This window comes from Thamnophis sirtalis, unplaced genomic scaffold (genome assembly GCF_051295495.1).
Source record: "Thamnophis sirtalis isolate CommonGarterSnake01/CBP01778 unplaced genomic scaffold, rThaSir2_p1.2 scaffold_1, whole genome shotgun sequence".
Classification (NCBI taxonomy): domain Eukaryota; kingdom Metazoa; phylum Chordata; class Lepidosauria; order Squamata; family Natricidae; genus Thamnophis; species Thamnophis sirtalis.
This window is the reverse complement of record NW_028261381.1, coordinates 53342110-53355504: the sequence shown is the minus strand read 5'-3', so window position 1 is coordinate 53355504 and position 13395 is coordinate 53342110. Positions and strand designations below refer to the sequence as shown.

The 13395-nt window shown below is 39.6% G+C and overlaps 1 protein-coding gene across 3 annotated transcripts in view; it reads left to right on the top strand.

Annotated features, from left to right (window-relative positions):
• Positions 1-13395, top strand: part of EPB41L5 (erythrocyte membrane protein band 4.1 like 5) — an 87635-nt gene that overhangs the window by 60285 nt on the left and 13955 nt on the right. For 2 of the 3 annotated variants that reach the window (XM_014068205.2, XM_014068204.2), the window contains exons 17-20: positions 5261-5424; positions 6168-6262; positions 9631-9759; positions 10897-10958. In XM_014068205.2, the coding sequence (XP_013923680.2) occupies positions 5261-5424; positions 6168-6262; positions 9631-9759; positions 10897-10958 (450 nt within the window). Of the gene's footprint in view, positions 1-61; positions 1070-5260; positions 5425-6167; positions 6263-9630; positions 9760-10896; positions 10959-13395 lie in introns of those variants that run through there. The other variant, XM_087712137.1, reaches the window with a different exon arrangement.

Here is a 13395-nt window from a genome sequence, read left to right as displayed (position 1 = left end):
CTCTCCCTTTATTTATACCTAGATACTAATTGTACCCCATCCCATTCCCAAACCAATCTAGGCCCCATGATGCTCGCGGCTGCTGTCAACGTGGTGGAAGTGCATGGAACATGTGGTCCGCACCCTCGGCCCATACAGTGGATAGACACTGCAATGACTTTGTCCGTGAACGCAATGTGAAGAATGCAGGAATGTACAGACAGGCTTATGGTTCTGGTTTCCAGACTACTGTGACTGATCTGTAGGACTTTTGATCTTAAGGAAATCTTTACGGTCCTCTGGAATCATGAATGCTTTGAAGGGCTTGATCTTTAAGAGATAATCCCATATGCCAATATATGAATGAATGACCAGCATAGATGTTTCTTTTAAAACATAGATGTGGTTTTACGTTGGGGGGGGGGGAGGATCTGTGCATGCTTTTCTTAATGGGGAGGAGGTGGGTAAAGATGAAATAGTTTCCTTGCTTATGACAAAGCTGCTTATTCAATCTATAGAAACCAATATTTTGCTCGCCATGGAAAGATATGTGACCCGACAAATGCGCGCATGACAAAAGCATGCCAACAAAACCGCGGTGAGAAAACAGCGAGGTCAAAATCGCGCCCACAACAGCGCGCCGACAAAAGCGCAAATAGGGTTAGGGTTGAGGTTAGGGTTATTACCTTGTTTTCGCGTTGTTTGCTGATGGTGCGCTTTTGTTGGCGCGCTTTTGTCAGCGCGCTTTTGTCGTGCGCGCATTTATCGGTGAACCACAAAGATACCAACAATGATTTAATGATTCTTATCATATAATTATTTTCTGGGTTTTAGAAGAGAGCAAAGAGGTCTACTACAGATATAATAGAGCAAGTTTTTTTTAAAAAAATGTTCTGTTTGGTTCTCCTGCACTTTTGATAATGTGCCTATTAATAATCTTATAAAATTATACTTTTTATATTAAAGTACTTTCAAAGGAATGTGAAGGAATGCAAAATAAGGTGTTTGAAGATTGCTTTCTGTTCTGAGATTCTTTGTTTTAATGCAAAAATCTATTAAATGGCAAAAGGTTTATTCAAATAACTACAAAGTTGCCTCTATTATATTCCGATTGGTGTAATGCTGTCATGCTATCCCTGTGGGATCGATTCTTTTATGCTCAAACATAAACCCGGTAAGACAATATCAACTACAAAACCAATACTTACTTATACTTAGGCAATGTTCACCTTTTCATTGTTTTGGGAAGTAAAATGGCATCATTAAAGAAAAAGATACTTCCGTCCTGGCCAGAGGGAGACGTTCACTTCTGATCAGAATGAGATATATTGTTTTATTTTTATATTCACCCCCAACTTGTTTAACTATAGTTCCCTTGATAGTTGGTAATTTGAAGGCCTGTGTCCAATATACTTTATATGTGGGGTACTCCACACTGTTTTGCAGAAGTCGTCTCATTTTACTGTATTAGAGTGCTTTCGTTGCAATCCTGTGGTGGTGTAAGCTTATCTCACGTACACTGGAGATGTTCCAAAGACCTAAAAGATGTCTGCCTATTGCCTGGGGAGATTTGATTTCACTATCTTGTCACTGAAGCTGAGAAAGGTGCTTCATTAAGGGATCTCAGACCAAAAAAAATGGAGAATTTCTAGAAGTATTTCGGGTTCCCAGAGAAATTTCACATGATCAAAGGCCTTACTTGCCCTAGTCATATCCTTGAATGGGGGAGCATTGATATTAGTAGGATGGAAGCCTCAATGACAAACTTCACTTTGAATGGAGGAAGCAGAGTGACATGTCTCTTGCTTTGCTGGGTCTAATTATAAAGGAACTGGCTTTGAAAAAGTTATAATAGATCCATTAAAGGGGCGGGGGGGGGCTTAGGCGAAAAAAATTACACAGAGGGAGATGGAAGGAAATGTGAGAAGTAACTCAAAATAACCCCAATTTGATTTTGTTAAGGTAAAACAGAGAAAATAATCCCCACCATCCTTGCTTCTTAAAAGGGTCTTCTTTGAGGAGCTGACATCAATCTAGAAAGCTTATCCAAGATAAAACAGCGAAACTTGGATAAGCCTTCTAGATTGATGTCAGCTACTCAAAGAAGATCCTTTTAAGATTCCAGGAAATACATATTATGTACTAAAATTAACAAAAGGGGTGGGGGTTTTTTGGCAGCCTGTTCACGTTTCTCTCTGCCCATCTTAAACAAAATCAAGGTGGAATTATTTTGATTTTTTCCCCTGCTTCTCTCTAACTCAAAACTGTGTGATATTTTCTGCAAGTCCCCTTTAGCAGCTATAACCTATTGCTTTCCCCATTAATAGCTCTCATGCATTTCCCAAAATCAAATCCACATTCCTTTATACCAGGGGTGTCAAACCCGTGGCCTGCGGACCAGACGCATCACATGCTGGCCATGCCTGGTTTAGCGAAGGAGGAAAAAGTTGTGATGTGTAATTTGACGACGCCAGGACAATGCAAGTTTTGACACCCCTGCTTTACACTAACTTAATCAGATCCTACTTCATTTACTGCAATAGGATTGCTGTGCCTGATAAGTTGCAAGAACTGATCAGGTGAGAGCTGGTTCTTACGTTGACAAATAATCAATAGCTACAGTCCTACCCTTCCTTCATTTAAAAAAAAAAAGCTTCCTCCCCTTTATATCAAAAGAGCAAAAACGAAAACCCCAACCCTAAAACCTTCCTTCCCTAATTTTCTGCTAAATAACTTCTCATTTGAAAGAATTTGCTGGAATTCTTGTATTTGTTGCTGTAACAATCTTAACAGTATTTGTTGCTGTAACAATCTTAACAAATCTTCCTAATTGCAGTTCGGAGGAAGGCATTTCTTGGGACAAATGGCTTCCAGGTCAGCCTGATACCGAAATCCCAATAGACTAATATATAACAATAGCTTCTCTGGGTGAGAGGGATGCTTAAACAAAAGCATAGCTTTAGAAACTGCTGAACTATATTTGACATTCCGTAATTTGACATATGTGACATAAGTATCCATTAAAAAATTCACATAGACAGCATCATTTTTCATTTTCTCTAATTCAGGAGAGCCTTGGGGGAAATGCTAGAAAATATTTTCAAATTGTTAGTAAACAAAATATTTCAAGGTTGTGGGAGCCATTATTCCCCCTCACACAGATCTTTTCAAGTATCCAGGTGAGATGGCAAGAAAGCAGCACAGGTACGTGTGGATGGTGATGGTGGTGGTGACAAAACTAAATATATAAGCTATGCCATATTTTAACCAAACTCTGTTATGGCTTAGTGTGAACCAGCTGCTTTGCTGCTTAAAGCCAAAATCAGACCAGATTACTGCTAGAATTAGTAGTTTTGAAAGTAACAAACAACAGTGTTTGTCTGTCTTTCCTGAATTTTTACGTGTACATGAAACCTCCATAGCATTTATAGCAGCCTTATAATCCAGCTGCAATCAAATCTAGCTTTTTCATGCACTCAAAATTTTGCTAATTTTGGCTCCAATGATGTTACTGTCTAATATTGAGCATGTTGAATCATACAAGGTGCTAATTCAACTAGGTACATCAGCATTTTACCCAAATGTCTTGAATCTTATTATCTAAGGTGAGTGTTTCAATTGAATGCAGAGTAGCTACCATTACCATTAACACTAATCAGAATCTGAAACTTGTTTTTCAAGTTCACAGTCTCACCTTACACCATGATTAAAATTCTGAGTGGTAAGAAGCGTGAAATGGTATCATTTGTATTAATCACCCAAAGGAATTAAACATCTTATGCAAACCACGGCTATCTGGGATTTTTTTCTATCAGACCAGCACAAGTTATCTCTGTTTTTTGTCAGTAATTAGTGGCCTTGTGTTCTGCTTCTACACTGCAAAGAAATTTGGAGAAATACAATGCTATTTCTCTGATTTTAGAATTATTTGCACCTGTTCAAATCCTGAAGATTAATAAGAGAAGTGAAGCCCTTTTGATCTTTTTAATCCTCCACAGACACCACATTCCCATTTGAGGCTTTAGAAGAGATCAGTGGTCTCCAATGGACTCCTTATCAACTGGTTGCAAATGCTCTGGATAGAGGGGATTGGTAAAGGTTGAAAGAAATAATTTAAACATCATAGTGATCTTATCAGGACTGGTATCATCAAGGACCAGTTCGAAGGCTTCATTTTCCTCACTGACTTTCTACCCATCCCAGCCCCTCTCTATATATATATGTGCCGACTGAGAAGAAATCCAAAGAGATGAAGCAGCTACAGCCATCCAGTTCTGAGTTCTTATATGCAAGCAGGCAAAAGAGAAAGTTAAATTTATATTAATCCCTCTCCTAAGTTTTTATGTCAATACTGGATGAAATTAATTGACCCTGACACTAATCCTGGGTACTGTTCGGTTAACCAGGATGTGATCCCAATCTGTAGTAATCCTTTACTGTGTTTAAAAACACAATGGATAAATGAAGCCATTGTGATTTTAGAGGGATTTCTATAGCCCTTCACCTGCAAACTATATGCTGCATAAAAACATAACTTTATTCTATTCTATTATAAAAGGAGAGGCAGCCATTACAGTTTACTTTCCACCTTGGATTGCTCAGCAACACAAGATAATTACTGCTGCATGTATTGGAACTAGATCAAGCAAGTTTCCCCCAAAAAACGATACTATAGTTCAGTGATTTTCAACCTTCGGAATATGCTGGCTGGGGAATTCTGGGAGTTGAAGTCCACACATCTTAAAGTTGTCAGGGTTGAAAAACACTGTTCTAATGGATGTTAACCTCTGGTGGTGGCATGATTTGTCTTATTTTGCTTTCTGTTCTAATTACATATGTAAAGTTTGAAAAACAATTAAATTCCCATTATTTGTGCTTGGGCTACAAATATACCCATACACAAAAATGTGTGTCTATCATTCACATTTTATTGCAGAAGCAACTATGTGTTGTGGCACTCAGTATTCTGTGAGCAATTGTCATACTTCTGATTTTGTTTTGTCTTCAGATTGATTTTAAATCCCCACATTTATCTATAGTAGGGGTATGCAGTATGTTTTGAATTCAAAATGTTTCAAGCTTGTCTTTAGTGGAAGTGTTTTGACATAATTCTGAACATCCTGTAAGTATTTGAGCTCAAAGGAAACATTGTTTAAATGCTAAAAACATTTTATATACATTGTCACCATTTAAAAAAATAGGAGTATAAGTAACATTAATTTAAAGGTGTATAATATACAGACATATTTGAATTTCTAAAAGTCTTGTTTCCTTTTCCTAGCTTATGCAGCATGCCTCTGACTGCTGATTTGCTTGATAGCAAAGAAATGTTCGACCCTTGTACTGACAGTGCTGCTGGTTTTCCTCCTGCTGAGGGATTAGGTGAAACGTTGGAAGGGGGAGATGGTACAAAGGAACCCCCCTCTGAGAATATAAATCTTGTTGGTAAGGCACCGTCGGTAGTGAGACGCTTGGATCGCTTTATTGATAGGTTGAGTGGCTTACAACTATGTCTCTGATGTGTTCTTACACTATGAAATAAGCATTTTTAACATAACTAATGGTTTCTATTGACCATTATTGATTCCAGATATTCAAAAAAAAAAATGCAGTGGCAGGCAATCTCTCTCCTTCTTTCCCTAATAATTTCTTTGTTCAAATAGCAATTGCTACGATTTCTTATTTCCCCTGATGCATGGGCTTGTTTTGTTTTAGCAGCATTTAACAGTAAATTTCGTAAGTGCTCTGCAGTTTCCAAATTCCATAAGTGCTCTGCACTTGCTTGCACAGTCTTGTGTTCAGGGAAGTGCAGGCATTAGTCAAGGAACGTATTTGCCTAAAACCTATTTTGTCATGAGTTACTATTCTTCTTGCAGTCCTGTAAATGGCAACATATTCACCCTGTAATGACTGAAAACTTCCAAAACTCTCAAGCTTTTCTTAGAATTATCTCTTCCAACCTACCAGATAAGTAAAACTATTAAATTTTGCAAAGATTTTCAAATGATGTAGCTTCAAGCACCTCTTAACTGTGATGTATAGAGAGCCTAAGAAAAAATAGCAGTTACAGATAAGAGAAATCTATTTTTACTGTGAAAGCAATGACAAGGGATGAAATGCCAAATATTTTAGAGCTTTATGTCAACCTTGGGTTCTGTATATCCAGTTTCTTTCTTCCTCTCTTCTAGCTGATGAACCATCCCTGAAACTGAAGCACCTGGAAACTGAGTTCACTCCCGTATTGGTTTCCCAGTCCAACGTAAACATAAATGTCAGCAAGCAGGTATTGCATACTTTCTCTTCCCAGAAATATGAGGTCAGGGTTTTTGTTATATTTGCTTTTTTCCCCCCGTAATGTTTTTGTTCATGCAAGATAAAAACTGCTATGTTTTGCATCTTAGCGACCATGTTTGATAATTTGAAAGTCTGCAAGATTGGCAGTGCCAAGTTCATGAAGGGCATGCTGGCACAGAAGGGAGCAATTAATTTTTAATTAGATAGGCATTCCAATTTCTTTCACTTCTGGAATGCAAGGAATGATAAAAGCTTGACTTCACTATATTTTCCATGTGTTTAGGAAGATGTAATATTCCATATCTATATCTGCATCTCTTCTAAAGGACATTCTGTAATGAGCAGTAGGTGGGGGAAAATGTGTTTGAAAGAACAAGCTTAAGCTATATTGACATGCAGAAAGTTGGAGAAGCACATTAAAAAAAAAGTCTCTTGGGACCACCACAACAGAGTCAAAGGCAGTTTTTCTTTCATGTCAGAAGCTTTGTTCATTTCTAAAAGCTTTCAACATGAAAGATTAAAATTCTACTTCTCGGGGTATTTCTAAATCACAATACTGTAATATACAGTAATTAAGTTAAAGAATCTGAGCTTATCTCAGCAATCATCCTGTCTATAAGTATAATAATGAAAACTCTTGAGGGTGAGGCCAGGCAACTGCGTGATACACTTTCTCTGGATGCATTTCAAGGCATCCTTGGACCTGCGGTTAAGCACTGTGACACAGTCAGCTAAAGTAGGATTAATGCCCTTGGCTAAAATAAACACTAGGCAGTATACAGGAGGGAGATCTGATCTGACATGTGCTTTTCTCCTTAGGAAAAAATAATTACCTAGAAAAATACTGCTGTCATTTAAGACAAGTAAATATTTATTGTCAGATGAGATACGTTCACCTTGCTGAGTCAGCTCTATTAAATTATGGCAGTCTCGAAAGGAAAAAGCCGCAAAAGACATTAAATATGTGCTCCAAGGACTGAATCAGGAATCCATATATGAACAAGTATTCGGTTTGTTTGATTATAAAGCAGGAGGATAAATTTTGAAAACTGAACAGAATAAATAAGTAATGGGAGCAAAATTTTCATTTTTCTCCTTTCTACCCAACTTTGCTTATGTGATGATGAAAACTGATTTGGAGGGAAAACCTTAAATCAGTGCTGTTGAGGAGGGTACAGATGGAGAATAATTAAAAATTTTAATTCTGTTTTTTTCCCCAGGGCCATCCCAAGAAAATGTATATAGAAATTAATTTCATCCATATAAATTATATTTTACATATGAATGCTGAATTGAAATATTGGGAAATATACATATTGTGGCATACATCAATATGCTGAAAGTTGATTTAATCAATCCTGCCTGACGCACAGTTCTACAAAATAGTATTTGCCTCTTTTGAATTTTCAAATTTTTTGCATATTGTTTTGACTGGGTATCATCAGAGGTTCATGTGGGTTCTTTGGATTTAGTGCTTTATTTGAATTACCTATTAGCAGGCTGCCAATATGAAAAAAATAGTTGCCTCTCCCTACTTCAGTTAGTTCAGTCAAAGTGATAACTAGGGCCAGTTGTGTAAACATTTCATAAAACAATCAGAGCTGATATGGGCCAACTTTGTTCAACATAAATTTCACAATGCTGGCTCTCATTATCACAGTGAGATTTTTACCACACAGTTTTATGGCATGTCACCCCCCCCTCTCCAAATAAAATTACGAAGACCTCCATTAAAAATAATTGATATCAATTAGAAAAAGTTACAAAATGATTTCTAAAGCTATGGGACTCTTAACAGTCCACAAGCAAAATTATATTCTTGCAATGATAACATTTATAATGGAGAAGCTCCCAATGAGTATTTAGTCTGTCAAAATCTCTCAAAAGTTATGGTGTAAAAATTATTCAGGAAATCACAAAAAAAAACAACCCTGCAAATCTCTCTCAATGCAACTAAGGTACTAGATAAAAATCAGTGAGAAAGTAGCAATATGGAAGCCATTGCTCATTAAGAAGAAGAAAATTGATGCTCATCCCAAGTTTGTCAAAGAGTAAGAGAATGGATGCCGAATACATTTAACAGTGTAGATTAGCCAACTCAAAGTCTAGAGCAAAAGCCCATAGAAATATTGTAAAAGGTTCCTAATGAGCAGTTTGTGGTATAAAATCCTCAAATGTTAGTAAGTAGAAGTTCTTGGCCCTGCAAAAATGGGCCATAATTCCTAGCTGAGGCAGTGATCAGTAATTTACAGAACAGATTTGGCTGAAGTTAATTGCAGCTAAAGGCAGTTCAACAAGGGATGGGTTACTATTGGTTTTACTACCGATTCACAATGCATGCTGCACGTGCGTGCACTATTCAATGTAAATTGTTTTTCACACATACGCAGAACAATTTACATTGAACTGCGCACGCGCAGTCACTAAAAACCAAAATGGCGGCAGTGAGAGAACCGGCTCAGGGGTGTGGCAGGCCTAGGTCACTGTTGGTTCTGCGACCCAGACCTGAATTCCACTACTGGTTCAGCTGAACTGGGCCATACCGGGAGCAACCCACCTCTGAGTTCAACCGATTACTGAATATTAAGGGTTGTTCACAATGGCACATCACAGGTTGAATGACTTTGTAAACATAAATAAACACTCAATTCAGATGCTAACTATTCTCTCAGGCTGTCTATTTCACTAAGGCCTATAGCTACACAAATTGAGTAAATAAGTAAAATGAAGTTCTGATAACATAGACTGTGAAATATATGCAAAAATTCAGAAAATCCAAATACTTTCCTTGTAGAACTGCATAGCAGATAAGTTCACCTATAAATTAGCCCAGTTTTGTAAGCCTTTTGAGTATGTTCTACCTGCGTGTAAGTTTCTAAGCCATAACAATTCTCCACAGTTTGTGTGTGTGTGTGTGTGTGACTTCAAAAGTGAAGAAATAATATTTGCTTTCCAGGGTTTCAGAATTTTTGTGCTAGATAAGTATAGAAAAGAAAATGTTCCTTATTTTATAGAAAGCTTTTCATTAAAACTGAGATATTACCTATAATATTAGATACCAAAATTCTTTAGCTACTGAGGAAAAAGACAGACATAGATATCTTAGGCTATTAATGCATACAATGGCTTGGTCCTATCTCCTTAATATAGTTTCTGTTCTGCAATACTTTTAGTGCTGATCATCCTATCTTTCACATGGAGACTCGTAATAAGGCAGAGTCCTGGCCCAAAGCATATATAATACATTTATTATGTGCTGGTTGTGGAAGCTGTATTAATTCCTTGTATGTGTGTTTCTTGCTAACTGTTTACCTAATGTGGAGTGCTGTTTATGAGTGTAGTTTTCTTTATTTCTAGGAGGAAGTTGTGAAATTGACAGATAAATGCCTGAACAATGTAATTGACAGCCCTGTGAACACTTCTATGCGGTTGTCTCCGGATATTAAAAGTAATATTCTGAAGGCCCAGGTGGAGGCAGGGCACAAAGTAAGAATTTTGCTTCTGTAGCTATCTTTTTTAATATAAAAAACTAACTTTAAATTTCTGTAATAATTTTGAGTCAGTATTGATACTTCGCTTATCATTAGTCTTTAATTTACTTGAGATGATTTAAGCATCTGTGCAGAGCTTGTTCATAATCTTCTATTGCCTACAGATGTGTAGATAGAAGCCCTCTCCATCTATTTATGTGAATAAGTGTCTTTTCAGTAGATGGGAGTGGGATGTATTACACTGGTGGAGGCTTAAGCAAATCTGAGAATACTGCTGAAGAGAACGGTTGGGTGAGGTCATAGCATTTTTTATGCTGAATCCTCAGAAACAGAAGATAGAAGAGAGGCATCTTATCATCCAGATCTAAGAAAAGAGGCCTGTGCTAGAGAGAAATTGCTACTTGTATATTCAGCCTTGTCTCTGAAACATTCCAAGTTTTACTTAAAAGAGTCTTAAGACAACTTGCCATAGGCAACTCACCCTGACCAACTCAATGCCAGACAACTTGCTCAGGACAATTTGACACAGCCAGTTTGATGCAGGACAATTCGACGTGAGACATTTCAACATGAGATAACTGTACTGTTATCCGCCACTGTTTCTTTGCCATTATTTTAATTTTTGTCATTCACATTTCATTTTGTCCCTCCTTTAGCATCCTTTCTTTAATGATTCTATTCCACCATTTTTCAACATTTCTTTGATAATATCTCGCATTGAGTTATCCACTGTTTATCCTGCAGTGAGTTGTCCCATTCCATACTGAAAAAAGCAAGAAATGGCTGGGCTCAGCCAATTTCTCTGGGTTAACTTATTGCTATGTTGAGAATATCTGTAGAGTAAAAGAAGAGGGTTGCTGTTTCTTATCTCAGCGTCTGCCACCTAACTTTGTTAGAGTGGAAGCATCATAATCTTCTATCATCTGGAATATTTCTCCATCTAGACACAATGAAAGCAGAAAACCTGAATCCTGCAGTGGTATAATGCATTTTTAGGAGCCCATAAGAAGTGGCAGAGAAGGGCACTTGTGTAAATTTAGGCTGCTTTTCCTTTGACCTGTCAGGTGGGGGGGGATTAGTTTATATCCTCAATAAAATTAATTTTTCTGAGTTGTAATTGTGTTTCTTTTAGGTGGTGAGGAAGGGAAGCGTATCTGGCAACAAGAACACCAATATCCAAGATACAGCTGGAAGGTATTAATATGGAGCTTGAAATGTGCTGAAGATTTCTTTTCTGTGGTGCGAACAGGTTCCTGTACCCATTTAATAATGGAAGAAGCCACTTGTAACAAAGTTCTATAAACCTGATGTTAGTGGTTTTAAAATGCCTACAGGATAATAATTTTGGGAATATTATTAGCCCAACTTGCATTGTTGTGGTTTAGTCTTGTTTCTGCTTAGTCCTTAAAAAGGAGGCTTTGTGTCTTATTCGACTGAAATTCTAGAAAATTGAATATCCCTATCCAGCTCAGAGAGCAAAATCTTTTGGACACATTACTCTGTTGTTTAAGAAGGTAGCATTGATTGTAAATTCCCATGCCTTGCACCCCCTTCTTGGGCATCTTTCTGTCAGAAATTGGAAAAATGTCTTGGTCGGACTGTATTTATTTATTTATTGTTAAAATTTATATGCCGCCCAATCCCGAAGGACTCCGGGCGGCTTACAAAAGAAGAAAGAAAAGGAAAATAAAAAAGGATAGTTTAAAAAATCACAAGATACGCATTCGTTCTAATCAGGGCTGGACCTTAACAATGAGGTCAACAGCCCCAGGCCTGCCGGAACAGCCAGGTTTTAACAGCTTTCCTGAAGGCCATGAGATTGGGTAAGGTCCGGATCTCTGGGGGTAGCTGATTCCAAAGGGTCGGAGCAACCACAGAGAAGGCTCTCTCCGGGTGCCCGCCAGCCGACACTGTCTGGCTGACGGTGTCTGAAGGAGGCCCAGTCTGTGGGATCTTACCGGCCGTTGGGAAGTATGTGGCAGTAGGCGGTCTCACAGGTACACTGGTCCTAAGCCTTATAGGGCTTTAAAGGTAATAACCAACACCTTGAATTGCTTCCGGAGACCAATTGGTAGCCAGTGCAGCTCGCGGAGGACAGGTGTAACGCTCGCACGGCTGCATTCTGGACTAGCTGCAGTCTCCGAACACTATTCAAGGGTAGCCCCATGTAGAGCGCGTTGCAATAATCCAGCCTTGAGGTGACAAGGGCGTGAGTAACCGTTTGAAGTGCCTCCCGATCCAAATAGGGATGCAATTGGTGCACCAGGCGAACCTGGGCAAAGTCCCCCCTGGTCACAGCCGACAGATGGTGTTCCAGCGTCAGCTGCGAATCCAGGAGGACCCCTAAATTGTAGGCCCTCTCTGAGGGGTGTAAATTTTCACCCCCCAGGATTAAGGACGGACTGTCTAGGCTGTCCTTCGGGGGCAGCATCCAAAGCCACTCAGTCTTATCAGGATTGAGCACAAGTTTGTTCATCCCCATCCAGATCCTGACAGCTTCCAGGCATCGGCACATCACGTCCGCCGCTACACTGAGCTGGCACGGGGCAGATAGATACAGTTGTGTATCATCTGCATATTGATGGTACTTTATCCCGTGCTGTCGTATGATCTCACCCAGCGGCTTCATGTAGATGTTAAATAGGAGGGGGGACAAGACCGAACCCTGTGGTACCCCAAATTTGAGGGCCTAGGGGTCGACCTTTGCCCCCCCAACCAACACCGACTGCGACTTGTCAGAGAGGTAAGAGGAGAACCACCATAAAACGGTGCCTCTCACTCCCACCCCCTTCAGGCGTCGCAGAAGGATACCATGGTCGATGGTACCAAAGGCCACTCAGAGGTCAAGAAGCACCAGGATAGAGGAATGTCCTCTATCCCTAACCCCCCAGAGATAATTGATCAGTGCAACCAAAGCGGTTTCCGTGCTGTACCCAGGCCTTAAACCAGACTGAAAGGAGTCTAGATAATCCGCTTCATTCAAGGTCCGTCGGAGTTGAAGCGCCACCACTTCTCAACAACCTTCCCCAGAAAAGGAAGGTTGGAGACAGGATGGTAGTTTTTCAGCATAGCTGGATCCAGGGAAGGCTTCTTGAGGAGGGGTCTTACCACTGCTTCCTTCAATGGTTGCGGGAAAGACCTCCTGCAAAGATGCGTTAGTAATCACCTGGAGCCAACCTCGTGTCACCTCTCTGCTGGTCGAAACCAGCCAGGAGGGCCACGGGTCCAGTAAACAGGTGGAGGCACTCATCGCTCCCATGGCCTTGTCCACTTCCTCAGGGGTGACAAATTCGAACTCATCCCAGGAAATCCGATTAAGACTCACCCTCGGCATCTCGGCTGGTATTGCCCAAGCGGAGTCAAGGTCTGTCCGAAACTGAGTGATTTTTATCACTCTTCCCTGCAGGGGTTCCCCCACCTCCTCACCTTTCAGGAGGAAGTGGGTCACCCTAAACAGGGCGGCTGGGAGGGATTCCGCGGACGCAATAAGAGTGGAAAAATGTGTACATTTTGCCACCCGTATCACCACTAAGTAAGTCCTGATAAAGGCTCTTAATAGTGTTCGATCAGATTCAGAGTTACTAGTCCTCCAACGTTGCTCCAGGCATCTCTTTTGGTGCTTCATCTCCCG